The sequence below is a fragment of the Epithele typhae genome (assembly GCF_022376455.1).
Source record: "Epithele typhae strain CBS 203.58 chromosome Unknown BXZ73scaffold_51, whole genome shotgun sequence".
NCBI lineage: Eukaryota > Fungi > Basidiomycota > Agaricomycetes > Polyporales > Epitheliaceae > Epithele > Epithele typhae.
Window position 1 is genome coordinate 1 of NW_025954242.1, and position 19,055 is coordinate 19,055.

At 59.4% G+C, this 19,055-nt stretch overlaps 8 protein-coding genes across 8 annotated transcripts; 3 read left to right on the forward strand and 5 right to left on the reverse strand.

Annotated features, from left to right (window-relative positions):
- Positions 1-531: 531 nt before the first annotated feature.
- BXZ73DRAFT_79883 (uncharacterized protein) lies at positions 532-1,185 on the reverse strand (the record flags this gene model as incomplete). Its single annotated transcript, XM_048023180.1, has 3 exons — positions 532-596; positions 733-894; positions 1,011-1,185. 3 exons carry the CDS (start codon positions 1,183-1,185, stop codon positions 532-534), a joined length of 402 nt encoding a protein of 133 aa, XP_047874709.1.
- Positions 1,186-1,458: 273 nt separating this feature from the next.
- On the forward strand, positions 1,459-4,175 carry BXZ73DRAFT_91759 (cytochrome P450; the record flags this gene model as incomplete). The annotated part of the gene is made up of 13 exons (XM_048026098.1): positions 1,459-1,502; positions 2,082-2,163; positions 2,220-2,330; positions 2,393-2,521; positions 2,583-2,745; positions 2,799-2,882; positions 2,935-3,071; positions 3,114-3,215; positions 3,279-3,395; positions 3,453-3,627; positions 3,724-3,965; positions 3,998-4,119; positions 4,151-4,175. 13 exons carry the CDS (start codon positions 1,459-1,461, stop codon positions 4,173-4,175), a joined length of 1,533 nt encoding a protein of 510 aa, XP_047874710.1.
- Positions 4,176-4,422: 247 nt separating this feature from the next.
- BXZ73DRAFT_91760 (uncharacterized protein) lies at positions 4,423-7,991 on the reverse strand (the record flags this gene model as incomplete). Its single annotated transcript, XM_048026099.1, has 13 exons — positions 4,423-4,869; positions 4,928-5,206; positions 5,264-5,576; positions 5,611-6,007; positions 6,109-6,403; positions 6,437-6,678; positions 6,700-6,984; positions 7,006-7,044; positions 7,081-7,182; positions 7,204-7,251; positions 7,288-7,522; positions 7,579-7,802; positions 7,826-7,991. The coding sequence occupies 13 exons, from the start codon at positions 7,989-7,991 to the stop codon at positions 4,423-4,425; spliced, it is 3,072 nt and encodes a 1,023-aa protein (XP_047874711.1).
- Positions 7,992-8,236: 245 nt separating this feature from the next.
- Positions 8,237-9,892, reverse strand: BXZ73DRAFT_91761 (uncharacterized protein; the record flags this gene model as incomplete). The annotated part of the gene is made up of 9 exons (XM_048026100.1): positions 8,237-8,266; positions 8,328-8,522; positions 8,577-8,660; positions 8,711-8,956; positions 9,007-9,147; positions 9,194-9,454; positions 9,502-9,645; positions 9,741-9,745; positions 9,829-9,892. The coding sequence occupies 9 exons, from the start codon at positions 9,890-9,892 to the stop codon at positions 8,237-8,239; spliced, it is 1,170 nt and encodes a 389-aa protein (XP_047874712.1).
- A 194-nt stretch (positions 9,893-10,086) lies between these two features.
- On the forward strand, positions 10,087-11,440 carry BXZ73DRAFT_51828 (uncharacterized protein; the record flags this gene model as incomplete). Its single annotated transcript, XM_048020707.1, has 3 exons — positions 10,087-10,284; positions 10,398-10,455; positions 10,512-11,440. The coding sequence occupies 3 exons, from the start codon at positions 10,087-10,089 to the stop codon at positions 11,438-11,440; spliced, it is 1,185 nt and encodes a 394-aa protein (XP_047874713.1).
- Positions 11,441-11,715: 275 nt separating this feature from the next.
- Positions 11,716-12,075, reverse strand: BXZ73DRAFT_29181 (bola-like protein; the record flags this gene model as incomplete). Its single annotated transcript, XM_048017771.1, has 2 exons — positions 11,716-11,843; positions 11,907-12,075. Coding segments are annotated over 2 exons (297 nt in total), but the record flags the coding sequence as incomplete, so codon positions are not given.
- Positions 12,076-12,345: 270 nt separating this feature from the next.
- On the reverse strand, positions 12,346-14,472 carry BXZ73DRAFT_51818 (RNA polymerase III transcription factor IIIC subunit-domain-containing protein; the record flags this gene model as incomplete). The annotated part of the gene is made up of 9 exons (XM_048020704.1): positions 12,346-12,405; positions 12,459-12,936; positions 12,994-13,101; positions 13,154-13,233; positions 13,285-13,362; positions 13,417-13,549; positions 13,598-13,826; positions 13,883-13,960; positions 14,022-14,472. The coding sequence occupies 9 exons, from the start codon at positions 14,470-14,472 to the stop codon at positions 12,346-12,348; spliced, it is 1,695 nt and encodes a 564-aa protein (XP_047874715.1).
- Positions 14,473-15,845: 1,373 nt separating this feature from the next.
- Positions 15,846-17,546, forward strand: BXZ73DRAFT_51880 (COX15-CtaA-domain-containing protein; the record flags this gene model as incomplete). The annotated part of the gene is made up of 4 exons (XM_048020716.1): positions 15,846-16,330; positions 16,427-16,920; positions 16,979-17,166; positions 17,229-17,546. 4 exons carry the CDS (start codon positions 15,846-15,848, stop codon positions 17,544-17,546), a joined length of 1,485 nt encoding a protein of 494 aa, XP_047874716.1.
- Positions 17,547-19,055: the final 1,509 nt, after the last annotated feature.

Consider the following 19,055-nt stretch of genomic DNA (forward strand, 5'->3'; position numbering starts at 1 on the left):
GAGAATTAAGTAGTCTTTCTCCGATACTTCCGCAAGTCCTTCCTGCCAGATGTATTTACAGATAGCATCCTCCAGTTCGCTTCTAGTACATATGGGGTAACCGATCGCAAATCCTTCCTCGGCCATCTGCTGCCCCCATTCCTCTATCACGCCGACCGTGCAAACCAGGCATCGTGCCTTCGACGGCAACCTGACGCGTTGCTGTGCAGAAGCGGCCATCGGGCAGAAACTCGATGGAGGATATGAACGGAGCGGGATGTCACCTTCTCGCTTGAGGGTCGTGAAGCTTGAAGTTTGAGGCTTCGTCTACCGCCAATTTGGACGCTTATAAGGGGCCCACCGAACCTGATCCCATATGAGATTCGGGGAACGTGACACCAGGGGCACACGGACAGGACTCACGTTGTGTTTGCGTGGGCAAAGGGCTTTTGACGATGTTGGCAACCCGCGAAAGATGTATTCAGTCGGGAGAGCAGGAGACTGCAGGGCTATCAGAACAGATCGTGACACGAGTTAGACCTTTATTCACCATCATCGTGCGGGGTTCCCCTCCTCGTCAATCCTCTTCGCGCACATGGCCGCGCTGTTCGATAGACCTTGATCGGGACCCCCGATTCGTGCTTCAACAAGTAATCAAACCGCTTCTCGGTGATCAGTCTTGTATCTTTGGGGGGTTCGCGGCCACCCAACCATTCAGACGGTCATCCGCTCCAGGTCAAATACGACACGTACCTTCATGATGTGCAGCATGACACATCTTCCTATAGTGGACGTCCGAGAACTGCTCCAGCTCTCGGATCGAGGGTGGGTACCAGACGTCGACAAATCGCTCCGTCTCTTCATCCAAAGGGAGTTTGGGGGGCTTCATCCCTGGACCGACGAAAGCGAGGCGGCCTGTAAGCATGTAGATGTCTGGACGCGGGTCGCTCAGCAGGTGCCGGCAGGCGCTGCATCCCATTGGGAGAAACTGTGGGCTGTCGCGGTCGAGGAAGAGGTTGGAGCTGAAGTACCAATCGGCAGCGCAGAGTGGCCCAGTTGTCGAACTGTTTCTTCTGAAAGACCGTAAGCCATGACGCAGAGGTGGCCAATGGCTTCAAGCGTGAAGACGTAGCCGGCAGCGAACACCTGTGTGGGCCCAGGGGTAAGCCAGTTGGGACCAGCCGGGGCAGCAATCGTGGTGGCCATGCCGGTAGAAAGCGTCGATGTGGTGAGAAGGGAATGGCAGGGGTTCGTGATTCATGAATTTAACAGCGGGTGAGCGCGGCGCCCCAGAGTTTGCATACTCGCCGTTCCTTCTAGATCCGCACTTCAGGAGGAGCAAGTTCCGTGGTGAGATTGCCGCTTCCGCTCCTGCGCTCCTTCCCGTGCCCGTCTCCGCTCTCGTTGACGTTCCCGCTTCGCGAGAATGACGACGCATTTCTGGTTTCGAACTGGGCCTCCGTCATCTGGATCGCCGTCATGCGTGTGGGCAGCGAACACAGCGTCCGGATTCACAGAGAAGGGTGCGTACAGAGGGTGAATCCGAGAGTATCTGGCATCCCGTGATGCAGCCTGCTCAGTAGCCAGCGGGAGACTTTGAGATGCAGACACGGGCAGGCGGAGAGGAAGTTGCAAGGTTTTGATGCGCAGAGACAGCGGTGTACTGCCACCAGCCAATCACTGTCGTCACTGTGCGCCAGCCGGAGCGAAAACGCTACCGCTGATGGGAGGGGCTGAACACCTGTGCATCCTCCGCACCACACGTGACACGTACGCCGGACCTGCACCCAGTGCCCACGCTTCGAAGGACGCGCTCGCGACGCAGCAGACCGTGTCGCCGAGCATCCGCGAAGGGACTGTCTCGGCAAAACGGCCGCCCAGAACGTGATGGGTTTTACGCGTACCCGGACGTCCACCCGCGCCCGCGGAGGGTGCGCAACGGCCAGGGCTGGGAACCACTCTTTATGAAATGGGCAATTTCATCGCTTCAGTCTCGATCGTTTTACCAATATGGGAAAACCATATAAACATACTTAACACCCTGGGATCTCCCGGCCCAGTTACCGTGACCTTCCTATCCCCCCAACACGCCCTCATGCTAGCCCTCGACGACCCTCGCCCGTTCTCTATGCCCTTGGGCTCGGTTTCGTCGTTGCCTACGTCGTCCGATGGCGTTCAGACCCCGTCAGTCCCCATTTCAGTCCTCAGCGCACTCTGTCTGCTAACCGAATGTGCCCCAGCTTCATGCCATCCCTACCGTCGGCGGCCCGTCCCTCCCCATTCTCTCTCTCATCAGCGTGTACAACTTCATCTTTCGCGGACATGAGCTCATCATGGAGGGCTACCAGAAGGTATATCCCCACATCTCGTCAACTTCACTCAAGCTCATCACGCTCACCTTCGGACATGATAGTACTACGGCTCTGCGTTCAAGGTCGCCAGTCTTGACGGCTGGAACGTTGTCGTCAGTGGCCCGAAGCTCGTCGACGAGCTGCGCAAGCGCCCCGATGACGAGCTCAGCTTCCTAGAGGCCACAGAGGAGGTAAGCTGAATTCCAGCCTCTTGGCGTACTCCGCGACCCTTCCCGACCGACCCATCCTCAGTTCCTTCAGTTCACCCACACCTTGGGCAGACAATCCCTCGACGACTCCTTCCACATCGACATCATCCGAGACAAGCTCATGCGCACTCTCCCGGTCGTTCTCCCTGACGTGATCGACGAGTTGTCGTATGCCGTTCCGGACTACATTCCCACCGCTGGCGAAGGTACGTTTCGTCTGCCCACACTCCCAGGCGGAACGCTCAGTGTCGTCTTGTAGAATGGACGACTGTGCACGCCATGACCACCATGCAGAAAATTGTGGCGCGCATAAGCAACCGCGTTTTCGTAGGCATCCCGCTCTGTACGGCATGCTTCCAACCGCCCGAGTCCTCCCGCTCACTCACCCTGCGCAGGCCGCGACAAGAGCTACCTCAAGCTCGCGATCGACTTCACAACCGACGTTGTCAAAGACGTACCATCATCACTCTCTTCCCCCAATTCCTCCGCCCGTGAGTGCGTCAAGAAGCAACGTCGGTGTTCCCCGCGCCCCGTTACTCATTGAGTTTAGGCTAGTAGGCTCGTTGGTGTCCAGCGCCACGAAGAACGTCACTCGGACCGCCCAGTTTCTGCAGCCTCTTCTAGAAGAGCGCCGGGCGAAGATGGAAGAGTTGGCGACGGCTGGGAGGACAAGCCCGTAAGCACCAACCTTCTGTCTTCTCCGCAAGCCATCGGGCGCTGACTACCGACCGCCGCGCAGAACGACATGCTGCAATGGGTCATGGAGGCCGCGATCCCGCGCCGCGCCTCGGACGAGAACATCGCGGAGCGCATCCTGCTCACCAACTTCGCCGCGATCCACACTCGTCCATGGTGCGTACGCCCACCCGCTCGCGCTCCTCTGACGAGCGGCGCTGATCGCGTTTCGGGGCAGAGCATCACGCACGCGCTCTACTCCCTCGCGGCGTACCCGGAGTACATGCAGCCCCTCCGCGACGAGGTCGAGGCCGTCGTCGCCGCCGAGGGCTGGTCCAAGGCCGCGATGGGCAAGATGTGGAAGCTCGACAGCTTCCTGCGCGAGGCCCAGCGTTGCCACGGCATCGGCATCAGTGCGTCTGTCTCCGCCCCTCTCCTTGGCTCCCCGTCGAGCTGACCCCTCCCCCCTCCCCGCCCCCACAGTGTCCGTGACGCGCCTCGCGCTCAAGGACGTCACGCTCTCCGACGGCACCTTCCTCCCCACGGGCACCCTCTGCTCCGCCGCCTCCTGGGGCACGCACCACGACGCGCGCTCTACCCGGACCCGGACACCTTCGACCCGTTCCGGTACGCGAACATGCGCGGCGCCGACGGCGAGGGCACCAAGCACCAGTTCGTCAACACCTCGCTCGACTACATCGCCTTCGGGCACGGCAAGCACGCCTGGTACGTTCCGTCGGTCGCGCTCCGTGTGAGCCCGGCTGACGCGAGCCTCGCTCCCAGCCCGGGGCGGTTCTTCGCGCGAGCGAGCTCAAGTCGATGTTGGCGTTCATCGTCGCCAACTACGACCTCAAGCTCCCCGGCGACGGCAAGCGGCCGCGCAACGTTCACTTCGGACTTCTGTTGTCCCGACCCCAGGGCGAACTTGATGTTCAGGAAGAGGCAGACCGTCTCGGCTTGAATGGGAATTGTATTCATTGTACTTACTACATGGAACACCTTCTGGATGGACTGTCTTTTGTTGCAGTCGTGCGCTTGACGCTGCAGGATGCGAGCGAAAAAACGGATTCACGCACAGTTGTCGAGCAGAGTGGAGAGCGAGGAAAAATCGTACGTAGCGAGACACGATACAAGAGTGAACCTGGGCACATCACAGAAGCGTGCGTACAGCCAAAACGAGGAAACCCTTCGCCCGCGCCCCGCTGAACTCACTGCGTCACCCTTCCGCCCTTCTTCTCGACGCGCCACTCTTTGAAGATGCCATCCAGGCTTTTGTAGATCAGGTGGGAGGGCAGACTCCGGATGATCTCCCCACACGCTCCTCGACCTCGCTCTTGCCCTTGTCCCCGACGCCTTCTTCGCGTACTCGACGAGAGCCGGAAGATGGCGAGCACCGCGAGCGAGACGTGAGTCTGCTGTGCGCCGTGCGCCGACCCGGGTTCGAGCGCGGACAGGAGCGCGCCCGAGACCGAGGGCGGCGCGATGGGCGCGTTTTGGGTGAACGACGAGCGTTCACCGCGGACGAGGCGGAGGAGGATTTCAAGGATGTTGTCGGTCTCGACCATGTGCGTACGGAGGAAGCGCTGGCGTTCCGTCGGCTGGCCGACGTTGGAGTTGGCCGCCCATGATTCGAGGACGGTGAAGATGGTCGGAGCCTGGATGAGGGTGGCTTGTGAGTACTGCAGACTGGAACGGTGCGATGAGGTGACGCACCGGATCGGGATCTACGACTTCCGCTTTCTTCTCCCATCCGTCGGCGGCGTCGCCCGCGACCCAGAACATCCGCCCGAACATGCTTCGGAGCCATTCTTGTACATCACCCGTCTTCACCCATCGAGGCTCTGACAGCGGTTTCTCCTTGTCGAGGTAGAGGACCAACGTGACCTCCGATGGGATGCTGGCTTTCCAGAGCGGGGGCACGGTCGTATCACTTTCGAGTTGTTCCGAAAGCTCCAATGAAACATAGGTGCTTTCCTCAGAGCATCCTTCCATCTGGACGACATGATCAGTGAGTGTTTCCTCCCATGCGATCCGTGACAGGACACCTACCGCGATGCCCTTGAAACCACCACGCTCGTCGACCGCTAGTGACACAGTCACCTCGATGCGGCCTTCTGTCCTGAAGACCTTGAGGTTCGGTACAGCCTCTGCGTCGATGACGAGTCGCCTGGTCGCGCCGGCGTAGGATACGGACAAGCGGTTTGCGGATGGAACCTTCTCTCCCAGGAGGGTCGCAGTGGTGGGAGTGCCTTCAGCGGGGTCAGCGCTGTACTGGTCGACAGGTTGAGTGGCCTCGAAGCCCTCATCTTGCAGGTGCTCGCCGTCGAAAACAGTAGGCGTATAAGCGGAGTCTCGGCGGGTTCTTGAGGTGCGTCCGAAACTATGGGGCCAGAGACTCTGTAGCCTGAAGTGGGTGAGGTGCAGCCGTCGAGTCAGCAGCTGCGGGGGCCGCGCTCTCCGAACATGCCTCGGGAGGCGCAGAAGAGGGAGCGTCCAGAGGCTGAGGAATCTCTTGAGAAGGAAGAGGAGCAGAGGAAATCGGTTCCTGAGAAGTCTCGTTCGAGTCCGCTTGCGAGACGGCCGGGACAGCGATGCCTTCCAGAGGTTGCTGAGAGCCTGAAGGCACATCAGCCGCATGGCCATGGCCATTGACCAGAGGGGGGTTTTCAGGGGAATCATGGACCCCCTCAGGAGGGAAACTCTGGTAATGCTCGTCGTCAGGACCGACGTCCGAGCCCTGCGCGTCCTCGTCGCCCATTGCATGGTCACCGTCTCCTTGCGCATACTCATTGCCTTCAAACGATAAAAGAGCCAGATCAGTGGTGCGGATGACCATGCGCGCGGACGGGCAATCATCCGCGCATGCGCGAGCTCGACGAGGGACAGACGCTTACCATAATCCCCATCGGCATCCCCGTGCTGCACGAAGTTCTCGACTTCGCTGACATGCAGGTTTTCCCCGCCCTCGCCCTCCTCTTCGCCAATGGCAGCCATCAACCAATCGCCGTCACTCGCCGTTTCCGCGACACTGGGGGCAACGCTGTCTCGCCCAGCCCCATCATAGTCCGAACCATCCATCCCAGGCGGAGGAGGGGGTGCACCCCGACCGTCCTCGTAGTCCCCATCATCATCCTCGAGCTTCTTGCGCTTCCCTTTGCGAGCATTGGGAAGCGCGGCGGCATAGCTCGCCTGAGAAATGGGATGCGCGTCATCAGGAGTCACGGGCGTGTGGAAGTACATCCGGACCCTCGAACTCGGAGGAGGTGGGATGAGAGCCTCAAGCTCCGCCTTCACCGTAGACTCGTCCGAAGCAGGAGCAGGAGGAAGAGCAGGAGCAGAAGCGACGACCACCGCAGCGTCCGTGCCAATGCTTGAACCGTCAGCAATGGCTGGAGCGGTTCCCTCAGTGGACGGCGCAACGGCGGGTGTCTCGACAGGCTTGGCCTCCTCCTTGACCGCGGGTTCTGCAGCGTTGGGCAGCGAACCCCAAGTCCAAGAGAGTTCCGGGATCTTGAGCCCCACGATCTTAAAGTCCGTGAGCGTCCGCTTGTTTTCGTCTTTCTTACCGCCGCCACTGGTGAAGCTGCTTGATGCGCTGAAGCTGTTGTGCCCGCCGAGGGCTCCCGATTCGTGTCGGCCCCCCCGAGTCGAGTGCTGGTAGCCTTGTCCGCGTCCGCGTGATGTCGAGTAGTTCTGGTTCTGATTCTGGTGGTGGTAATTGCTCTGCTGGGGGTAATTCTGCTGGTAGTTCTGGTGCTGCTGATACCCGCCTTGGTTGTTGAAAGAACCACCACGCTGGGTGTTTCTTTGGAAACCGCCGCGAGTGGGACCTGAGCCACGGAAGCTACCGCCAACGTTTTGGTTACCGCCGCGCCCGCCCATGTTGTTGTTGTAGCTGCTGCTGCTGCCGCTGCCGCCGCGGCCTCCTCGGGTCGTGCCTCTGTTGTTCATCGGCCCTCCGCGCCCTCCTCTGTTCATCACGTTGTTACCGCGGCCGCTGTTGTTGTTGAAGCTTCCTCGGCCGCCCATCGGAGGACCTCCCCCCCTTCCACCGTACTGGCCCGGGGGCGGACCCGCGTTGAACATGCCCTGCTGCTGCATAGGAGGAGGCGGAGGAGGCTGGAACTGGGGCGGAGGCGGGACAGGGCCACGATGCTGCTGATTGGGGCCATCGAATCGCTGTCGCTTGGCGGGAGGAAACTGCTGAGGGGAGCCCATATGGGCATTGAAGGGCCGGTTGTTCTGACGCTGCTGCTGCTGTTGCTGAGGGAGGTACGGCTGGGGCTGGTACGGCTGTGGGGGCGCAGGCTGGTATGGCGTCGAGGGAATTGCCGGGGGATGGGCTGAGCGGCAGGCTGGGGGACATACGGCTGCTGATATGCCCCTGCCTGAGGCTGGTAGGGACTATATTGCGGCTGCTGTTGGGGAGGGGAGGAGGAGGTTGCACCACAGGAGGGGGGGTTGGTAGTGCTGCTGTTGGGGTTGCGCCCGCTGGTGCTGTTGATGTTGCCAGTTCGCGCCGTAACCGTAGTTTGCATACACTGAGATTGGTCTGCTGGGCGAGCGGCAGCGGCGGCAGCAGCAACAGCTTGCGCCTGTTGTGTTTGTGACGCGTTCCATTGGCGGCGTACGCGTTCGCGGCTCCGGCTTGCTGTTGTGCCGCCGCGGCAGCCCAATACGCTGAATAGTCCGGTTGTGTTGGCTGAGGGGGAGGGGGGCCTGGGGGTAGAGGAGGCTGAGCGGCGTAAGCAGGTGTCGCAAAAGGGTTCTTGTTCATGTCGAGAGTTGAGAGATGCGTCTAGGAGCGGAGATATTGACAGTATAAATGATGAGAGCACAGCGAGGCGTTTGAGAAATATTGAGGGATTACAGTAAGGAAGTTTTGCCGGCAGTGGGAAGGTGGATGACGGGGATGAGCAAAGCAGGCCTACACCGAGCGGAGCTGCCAGGCGCCCTCTGAGACGCGACTCGCTTTGGCCGATGACTCCAGATGGCCGCTTGTTCTCCTTCACTTGGCTAATGCTACACACCGGACGCATCGTGACAACAATTCTGGATGGCAACAACGATGATCGTAGAGATATGAAAAAGGTGCAGAACTAAGCACGACGACAAAAGCAATGTTGTCAAGAGTCCTCATCCTCTGCCTGCCGCTTCTTCTTTTCGATCTCTCCCGCCCGGCCTCGTCACCCTGCTCTTTCCTATGCTGCCGCTTCCGTTTCTCCTCAATTGTGGGTGCGACCTGCTCCTCGGGTGCAACAAATGCTTCGGCTCGTTTTGCACGCCGTTCTGCGGTAACCTCTTCTTGCTGAGTATGCTGTCAGTGATGATTTAGCGAGCGATATTGTGGGTATGGGTCTACCTTTTCCTTCCGCTTCTTCGCCTCTCTTGCCTCCTTCTCGTGCGCCTTGAGGAAGTACTCTCCGGATTCGAGTTGCAGATCGACCTGAAGCAGACGATGAGCTGAAGCCTCTCATGGATGCAGCGATCACTCACCTTCCGAGGTTGTTGCGGTGGAGGGAACGGCGTGTACACTTTCTTTGCCTTTTCCTTCTGCGCTTCTTGCCGCAGTGGCAAGCCGGCAGCCTGGCGCGCCTCGTTCTTCTCTTGAAGCTTTTCGTTCTTCCGAGCCGTCTTCTCCGAAGTTTTGATATGACGTTTGCGGAACTTGGGAAGGAACCGGTCCCAGGACTCCGTGGCGAGCTGTGGATCCTTCGCCAATTCACGCTTGATCATGAGCTCCTATAACAAACTATGAGAGTGCCAAGCGCAGATGGAAGAAGCAAACGCACCTTGATGCGGTATATTGGGTGGATGTTCTTCAAGCAGTCGAGGACAATCCCCCTGACTTCCTTCAGCCCTTTGAACGGCCCCATTACAGATACGGTGCTTCCTTGCACCAGAACATAGCACTGCGTGAGGAGCTCTATGGCCTGCAGAACGTAAGGTTGCGCATTGAAAGCGACCGAAGTACCGCACCTTTAGAGTACTACCGTCAGGCCCAATAATTCTCTGTCTCCGCTTGACGAAACGTTCCTTGTTGCGCACGATGTTCCCAATTTTGATGATGTCACAAGCAACATCGTCGTTCAAGATCTTCATGGCCTGTCCGACGGCAACTCCTCTGGCCAGGAGTTTAATCATGTCGCGAGCCTTGAGAATGATGTAGGGGTCGTATGTTTTTCGCGTTGTCTTCACGGACATAGAACCATGAATGAGATCCAGTGTGCATGCGATGCCCTGGGGAATGCATGAGCTAACATAGCGCATACACTTGGACAACGTACATGCGGGTCCAAAGCCTGCGTGACGGCACTCCATGCTTCTCGCAGGTACTTTTCTCGGTACTTGGGGAACAATGTGGCGAAGGAAGATTCCTCTGTGAAGGGTCCAGCTTTGTTGTCCGCAGACTGGAAGGGGTCGATCTTCCACTGCGAGCAGGGTCACAAACATGCGACTTGAAGCAATAGCAGAGCGCTCACACTTTGGAGGCACGCTGTAAGCCACAGAGCACAATAACGTGAACATTTGCTTACTGGTCAATGTCATCCGTGTCCCATGCTAATGGGGCGGATGAGCTGAGCGCCACAATGAAGGCAAGTGCATGAACATACGCTTGTCCTTTCTATGCCTCTTGTTCTTGTTGGCAATTGATGCAGTATCTTCCTCTTCAGACATTCCCGTCGTTTATTCGATGAAAGATAGCGGGTGAGTGTCAGTCGAGAAGTTAAAGTGGGGGTAAAGAGTCGAGCGTGGTGGCGTCGGAAAACCAGTCACCAGAAGCGCCCTTGTGCAGACGCCCAGAGCGAACGCGACTCGCGAGTCGGAGACCATGGCCGCGGCCAGGCCACCCGCATTTCTTCTTGCCCACCATGGATTTCTCAGAGGAATACTCCGCTGCCGTCTCCGAGCCTCCTCTCCCTTATGACGACCCCATTCCCGCCGAAGATGTCGCCCCAGCCACAATGGATTCCATAGACCCCACCGAAGCTGGTCCTTCCCTCGCCGACCGCATCGGTGCCACCAAAGTTTACCTCGTGTCCGACGCGTCGAAGTCAAAGGGCGGAAAGGTGCGCTCGAAACATATATACGCGAGGTGGGACGGCGAACCTGATCCGGTAGTCCTCGCCATCTCTCTCCTGGTCTTTCTCCCTCCCAACTCTGGCCGCATTCCCGCCGCAAGCGCAAGCGCGACGATGACGACGAAGGTCAAGCGGGCGACGTGGACATGGAAGAGCGCGGTGTGTGCAGCCCCTCGTTATGTCGTGCGCGTTCTGCTTACTTGACCTTCGTGTAGATGATTTGGTACGCGAGAACGCCATCCTTCTCCGAGGCACCCCGATCTCGCACCTGCCCACCTCGAACATCTTCGCGTACGTCTCCCACTTCGACGCGCACCTCCTCGGCCTCGAGTGGATCGACGACACCACCTGCGTCCTCGTTTTTGAGTCCAAGACCGATGCGCGCACTGCCTTTCGCGCCCTCCAGAAGTCCTCCACCGAGGACCCCTCCCCCATCGACGATATGGTCACCGCGAAGTCGGTCCCGATGGGCGTGTGGCCCGCGGAGCACCGCATCAAGGCGACGCTGCCCCAGGCTTCGGAAAGCCCGCTCAAGGAGACCGTGCGCATGCGCTGGGCGCGCCCCGAGGACGTGAAGAAGCGCGGCGCGAAGAAAGAGAGCCAGTTCTACAGGAAGTACGGCGAGCAGGCGGGCAAGACGTTCGACGAGGGCCCGTCGCTCCCTAAGCGTCGCCGACCCGCCAAGCGCGGCCCCGTTGTGGACGCGGACGAGCGCGCGGCGCTGGACGCGGAGCTCGACAGCTTCCTTGCTGAAGATGACGACGACAACGACAACGGAGGGCGCGACGCGCAATCGCTGGGTACTACGTCCAGGATGCGCTCAGATCACATGGGGAATGACGGCAGGTCGTTGTTGGAACGCACGTCCATAATGCGCGCGCACCCGGAGGAAGAACGCCCGACCGCGTCACTCCCACGCCGGGCAAGAGGGAGACGAGGGGCAGGAGATTGGTTTGGGGATTTGGAGAAAATGGAGCTGGGGGACCGGCTCGCGGACGCTGAGCCCGAAGGGCATTGGAGGGGTGGGCGACCTCGCGGCGGGCGAGACAGAGGAACGGGGCGGAGAGGACGAAGGCCACCACGCTCGAAGGTTACCCAGGAGGATCTCGATGCGGAATTGGACGCTTTCTTGAAGGGTGACTAGTCGTTTGAATTCCCGGTCTACCTTGGCCATTAATGTATAAAGTGTATGCCTAGATTAATTTGTATTGTACGGGCCGTCTTGTCGCTGGAATCCCATCTCCCTCTCTACAACTGTCACTGCATGGACGAAGAGCGAGTCGACTGTTGAGCCAGAGGAATGCGTGGCCAGCGCCAAGTGCACACCTGGGCACCCACTACTCGGGGGCCATAGTTTTGAGCTAGTGCACCCCGAATATCAGGCTCGTTGAGTAGTCTTCCAGCCGAAACAATGCGCACCTGGAGTCCGTGAATGCCCTGAATCTCTTCCTTCAACGTCTGATTCACTAGTCGCTGTTGCTTCACGAGGGGTAGGCCTTTGAAATGCTCGCTGGTAATCCTGATGTTATAGAACGTTCCGCATCCGCCTGTTTGATGCAAATCTGTTCTGAGGAACCCCTTCAGAACAGCGCGCGACTGGCGATGCTCACCGGACACGTCCTCCACATGCAGGTCGGAGGGCGCGAACTTCTCGGCGAGTTTCTGGTATATCACCTTTTCACCGTCCGTCGAGAGGTTGGGCTGCGCTACTGAATACAACCGTGCGAGAGTAGGCACGGTGACGAGCGGTCGCGATATTCGTCTGGCGAGCGCGAGTGCAGTAAACATGACGGAGAGAGGATCTGGACTCTGGAGGGACAGTGCAGGTGCCACGCGCGCCGAGAAACGCGGTATACCTGGTATGTAAGCGACGCGCCCGCCCGGCCCGGAGGATTTTGCAATTCCAATATTGGGATTCTGACACTCGATTCTTCATACGATCCCAGGGCGGACCACTTCATGATGCTAGTGCACAGACTCGCAACGTGCATGCTGAGGAGATGTTGCAGGTAACAGAAATAATAAAACACTAAGAGAGCAATACTACAGTCAGCGAATTGGGGGGAACGTCTTCCTTTGTTGCTCAATCACATTCATCAGTCGATGAGCCTGTGCACACGGACGTCAGTATGTATGTATCGCTGAGTTTTCGCTATGCGCACCGCGGCATCCTCTGGCGGTAACGCCCCCTTCGCCATGTTGTGCTTCCCGAACTTCAGCCTATGCCGGTGCCTCTGCGGGAGCTTTTCCGTGCCCTCCTGCGGCACGAGCAGCCGCTCGCATTCCTCCTGCGTCGCGACGTGGCCCTGCAGAAGCGAGAAGAACTTATGACGCAAGACGGTCTTGATGCACTCGAGCGCGTGCGTCGCGTACCACCCGTCGCGCTCGTTGCACGTCTCGCGCAGCGTCTCTTCATCCTCCGCCTCGATCATTTCCTTCAGCATCGGGTCCGTGATGTCGCACAGCTGGAACGCGGCCGTCTCGGACGTGGCCGAGAGACCGTCGAAGACGTGCGACCGTCGTTCGTCCATGCCGGAGAATCGGGCTTGCGCGGACTCGACGCGCTGCTCTTGCCGACGGGAGACGACAGAGGGTCGAACGATAGGGTGGTTGACGTTGCGGAAGTAAAGCCGTTGGTAGCTAGGCGATGTGGATTGTGAGCAAGCGCAGAACCATGCAGAAGGTGCGAAGACGTACAAACGAGCGTCTGGATCCTGACGAGGGTCGTAGCCAAGGCGAACGTACGTATCTCGCCAAGGACCATCTTCGAACACGTACGACACCAGAGGCAAAAGGTACTTGGAGCTAGAAGTAACGCTGTAGAGGGCTCGTCATACGACAGATCTAGACGGCTTACTTGATAATATCTCGAATCTCCATTGGAGTAAATTGATTAAAGACGGCCGCACGAGTCCAGACAGGGCGTTCTGTGAAAATCTGAGGTCTATAATGAGTGCTTATGTGGTTAAAATAAGAAGGTGAACGGACCTCTTCTAGCTTGTTCAAGATCTTCTTGTCGGCTGTATCACGCTGTTCTTCGACTGCATTCGATGGTTTGTCTGGGATCTGTACATTGCAATAAGTTCCCGGTGACCTCTGGTCGAGCGGGTCTCGCCTTACGTTCTTGTCGGAGTATGCGACAGAAATCGGCCCAAGGCCCTTCCAGCGCATACGGTTAATCAACCGTCTCTTCTCGACGCCAGTGTCGTCATCTACGACGATGGTTTCTACGGAGGCCGTGTTGGCTTTGTAGCTAAGTCTATGTCAGTATTTGTATCCATCCGCGGGATATTACACTCACCCATAGTTCTGAGGCACGCCTTGTCTGCTAAACAGTGGTGGAGGAAATAGTCGGAGATTGCTTCGTGTTTTTGTGGCAGAATCTGCATTCGGTGCTGCGAGCGTCCTTTCACCTTCTCCAAGTAGCTGGGGATCGATGGCCATTGCGTCTACGGTAGACTCCGCGACTGTGTCATCAATAGTGTAGTTCTCTGTCTCCGGTGCAATGTGATACTGGAGTATTCCCTCGACTATATGCGCGTGGGTTCAGTGTGTCCCTTACGCTCGCCATATGATAGTATCTTACCGTCCATAGTGTCCATTGACTGGCGCAACTTTGCGATAGGATCAGACATGTCTGGCCGGAACTGGAAGTCCGCCATGCCTGCATCCGCATCCTCATTCAGAAAAATTGTAGTCCTGCCTTTCTCAAGGCTCGCACGTACTTCTGAAGCGAGCGGTTTTCGGCACGACCCCGACCGCTTGGACGGTGTACTCTCCGACCGACCGACCCTCCTCACCACCCTCGCAACGTTTGCGTTTGCGCTTCACAACCTTCAGCACAATGTTGCAGGTAGGCACGACTTCTCCGGCGACGGGATGGGAGTACGGGTCGCCGGGTCGCAGGTGCAGCTCGAGCAACGCTTCGCCGCCGCGCGCAGGGCGGCGGAACGCGGTCTCGAGTGCAGAGGCGCCGCCGAGACGTCCTACAGCTTGAGGAACAGATGTTGAGCGAACGTAACCTGGGTACTCGATAGAGTAGAGATGTGCAGTAGGGAGTGGGTGCAAGCGCGCCGAAGGAGGCTGGGAAGGAGAACTTGAAGCGCGTGAGGGTCCTGTTTCCTGTGGAGGGAGAGTGGAGGGTCCTGCTTCAGGTTGCGTGTATTGTATATTCATGGAATGCCTATAGTGGGGTCGGAACTGGAAGGGCGAGGTAGGAAGGATACAAGGCTGAGCGCTGAGCGCTGAGGCTATTATTATTATTATTATTCTCATTCTATCCCTATGCGTCACATATTGTCGGAAAAAGGATTTCCGTCTTGCAAGGCGGCTATCTGGCAACGATATGGCAATTCAAGGCCACGGTCTTGATCGCGCATTGCAACAACCTTGCCACGCCCAGGTTCGACTGGGATCGATTGCAAGATGACGAACATCCTGCGACACCATATCAATCGGACCGATCCCCTTGCAACGGCACGGCTATAGTTGAACTCAACCTGCCCTGAAGTGCCTTCGCCTGTCAGAATTTCAAAGTTGAACTTTGCGTCTGAGACCAAATCGTGTCTCTCGCTCTCTCCTCCCATACTCTCTCTCTTCCAAACTCCCCTCTCAACGCTTACGAACATCGACCGTCCGTCGACAACACTTTATTCCCCACCAGTGCACCACACCTGCCCCGGAAATTATGTCGCTCGTCGTCTGATGTTGCTATTTGCCCGCCTGTTGAGTCCACACTTGTCCTCTGTCCCTCCTCCATTGCGTCTCTCCTCGTATCGACGTCAATCATGCCCTGCAACCCCTCCCTTGTGCTTTGCATCTGTGTCAGTTTCTCTCGGCCTCCCTGGTTACTCCCTGGTGCCGTTCATATCACACTGTTCACTGTCGGTCTGGGCTCTTGTCGCTCTCCACTGCCTCGTTCTCTTTCCTCAACGTCCTCGCCCTCATACCTCCCATTTCGTCGTCTCCGTTTCCCGTGTTCATGCTCGGTCTCTCGCCTGGACTCCCAGGATACTCTACTAGGTTTGCCAGGATCACCGTTGACACCGTCTGGTGCATATCATGTCGATCTTTGTGTAGTAGTTTAGTAAATGCCATTATTTGAGACCATTACAAGCGTGAATCAGTAAAAAGGACGACAGAAAAACGGGACTGCAAGACTGGAGCCCAAATTGCAAGGCGGGAACAGCCATTTAGCGCGCGGTCTTGCGATGACCTTGCCAGAGAAACTAGTCATCTGGCAGGAACATTTCCATTCGGATCAATCTTGGGACTATTGCAATGGCGTTGGAAGCGCTTGCAAGCCCGATTCGGTTTTTCCGACAATGCACGCTGAGCGCTGAGCGCTGAGGCCTGAGGCCTGAGGCCTTGAAACCGATCATGTGATCGTTTCTGGAGCCCAGACGCGTTCTGGTCGCTCCGGATGACCGTCTCGCCCTTGACCTCGACCTCGCTGCCTATGTATACGCTCTAACTGCACCGCGCCGCCAATCTGCCCGCACAACCTTTCTGCTTCTTCCATCGTCGCTAGGCTTTCATAGGAGGTCGACATGCTTGCGCGCGCACTCTTTGAGTGCCACAGCTTCTCGTTCGCGCATCTGTCGCGGCAAGCCTCGCGCCGACTCTTCCACCACAACCCGCTCAGGCCTTCGCCCTCAGCCCTCCGAGCAAGTGCACCATCACTCTCACAGGGGTTCTTAAAGCGATCCGCGCCATGGGCTTCAAGTAGCAGAAGCTTCACGCTCCGAGTCGCGGCACCCCGCCGTGCATTCGACCCCCGCTTCTTCTCATCGAATGCGGCGCAGTTCAGCACCGGCGAGCTCCCTGTACTCTCGCCGCCTGCGGTGGGAGGCTGGCTGCTCGCGTCTGCCGGCCTCGTATTCGCGGTCATCGTAGTCGGAGGGGTAACACGTTTGACCGAGTCCGGACTAAGCATTACGGAGTGGAAACCCATCACGGGCGTGCTGCCCCCGCTCGGCCGGGCGGACTGGGAGGAGGAGTTCAACAAATACAAGGCCACACCAGAGTTCAAGCTGTACGTCCTCCGCCTTCACTGCACTCCCTCTCCGCGTTTCCCCGACGTCGTGCGCCCGCGCCCCCGCTGACGCAGCGTGCCCGCGCCCGCTCGCAGACTGAACCACGCGATGACCATCGACGAGTTCAAGAACATCTTCTACATGGAGTGGGGCCACCGCGTCCTCGGCCGCATCATCGGCGTCGGCTTCGTCGTCCCGCTCGCCTACTTCGCCCTCCGCAAGCGCCTCACCGCGTCCCTCCCCCGCCAGCTCTTCGGCATGGCGCTCCTCATCGGCGCCCAGGGCGCGCTCGGCTGGTACATGGTCAAGTCCGGGCTCGAGGACGCGCTCATGGACACCCCGGGCGCCGTCCCGCGCGTGTCCCAGTACCGGCTCGCGGCCCACCTCGGCACCGCCCTCGTCCTCTACGCGGGCATGTTCGGCACCGGGCTCGCGGCCCTCATGGACTGGCGGTTCGCGCACCGCGGCGCGTGGTCGGGCACGCCGGACGGCGCGCGGTGGCAGGAGGTGCTCGCGAGCCCGCTCGTGCGCAGGTTCGGGGCGCGGGCGAAGGTCCTGACCGGCCTCGTCCTCATCACGGCTCTCTCCGGTGCGCACCATCCATCGTCTCCACGTGAAGCGCGCTGAGCGACCGCCCTGCGCCCCAGGCGCGTTCGTGGCGGGGCTCGACGCGGGGCTCCTGTACAACGAGTTCCCGCTCATGGGCGGAAGGCTCGCACCCCCGGCGGACGAGCTCTTCGACCCCGCGTACGCGAAGCGCGCGGACAAGTCCGACCTCTGGTGGCGCAGCATCTTCGAGAACCCGACGACGGTGCAGTTCGACCACCGCTGCCTGGTGAGCCCGCCCGCCCGCCCTCTCTCCCTCGCTACGTGCCCCCCACTGACGCGCCCGCGCAGGCGATCACGACGTACGTCGCGACCACCGCGCTCTACTGGACGACGCGCCGCCCGGCGCTGGCGGCGGCGCTGCCGCCGCTCACGAAGCGGATGATGGCCTCGGCGCTCGCGATGGTCAACGTGCAGGCGCTGCTCGGCATCTGCACCCTCCTCTACCTCGTCCCCGTCCCGCTCGCGGCCGCGCACCAGGCGGGCAGCGTCGCGCTCCTCACCACCGTCGTCCACCTGCTCGTGTCCCTCGGAGGCCCGGCGCCGCGGCACAGCGTGGCGGCAGGCGCTGCAGAAGGCGCAGAGTGCTTCCGCCGCTGTCCGAAGTAGTGGTTGCAGCCTGTCGTTCGCCCCGCGTTGCGCCGAGGACTTACTGTAGAGCTCCTAGTAATTGTAGATCCACGCACCCTCTGCTCAATAGCCACACCATCCACACACTGGAGCGCCGTCAGACAAAGTATCAACCCTGGGCAGAAACGAGCATGCAAGGGGAGGGGAGTCGCTCGCGCTCGTTTTCCGTAAACTCCCCGCTCCCCACCTCTGTCGGCATGGCTGTCGTACCACCGCTCCTGCTAGACCCATCAGGTGCACGTGGCGGGCTATGTCTTCACTCTCGAAGCCATCCCATCTCTGCGTCGCGACTCACGGCTTCTCAGAGGACGTCGGAGGAGTGCGGTCACTCCGCGCTGCCGACCGCTGCTTCAGACGCCATTTCTATCTCGAGCCCGCAGCTCCTCCCCCGGAAGGTGCGCCAATATGGTCACCATGGACGTACGTGCCGTACTCTTTGGTGAATGGTCATCTGAGCGGATTTGGCTCTCCGCAGAAGCGAGAGTAACGCATGAGCTGAAGGTGATCGAGTACCGTGTAAATCACGAACTAAGGGTCCCTGACCAAAAAAACGATCGATGGCGTCATGTGTGCGAAGAGGTTCGGAACCACGCGCGAACATGCTGAGAAATGTCGTAGTTGCATCCCTCTGTATATATCCTTTGGTACCCCCTCCGAGCCCACCCAAGAGCAGACTCTGTGGGCACCTTACGAGCTTCCAGACGGTGGCGGCGGACCCTCGAACTTCATGCATCACGATGACCCCGCTGCGAGGCAATGGCAGCAGCAGCGCCGACGTCGACCTTTCCCCCCAGACGTGCTTGTACCGTAGAGCCCCTCGTCGTTCGCAGTCCCGCGCACCCTCCCGCTCCATGGTCGCACTAATATTACACTGTGGTAGCGCCGCCAGACACGGTCGACACCACGCCGCCGCCGCTTTTCCCGTCCTCGAACTTCGTCCTCCCCCTCTCACTCGCCCATGTGCACGTCCTCGTCGCCCGCTGCCGCTGCGGGCGGAGCCGCCGCAGCCGCGCCGCAGCCGTCGGCGCAGGCTCGCCGGTGTCCTTCGGGATCATGCTCTGGAGGTAGACCTCGATGACCTCGCCCTCGAGGATGCGGAAGTCGCCGGCCGGGTTCACGTCCTTCTCGTGCGTGCCGACGGGGCCGATGATCCCGATGGAGGTGTTGTTGATCGTGAGCTCCTTGTCCTGCTGGAGCGTCTCGCGGAGCGCGTGGAGGCCGTGCCGGATGAGGTCCTCGAGCGAGCCTGCGGGGTCGGTGGAGTGTGAGCGGGACGCGGGGACGTGTGTGGCGTGGGGGAGGGGAGTCCATCAAACAGAAGATGGGACAGTAGAAGAAAGGACGGAAGACGAGGGGCAAAGAAAACAAGGCGGAAGGTAGGGGACGCTCACAGTCCGCGAACGACTCGTAGTGCTTCTCGAGGTACGTCTTCGCGCTCTGCGAGCGCGCGCCGATCGACATCGCGTAGTACTCGTACGAGTTGCCCGA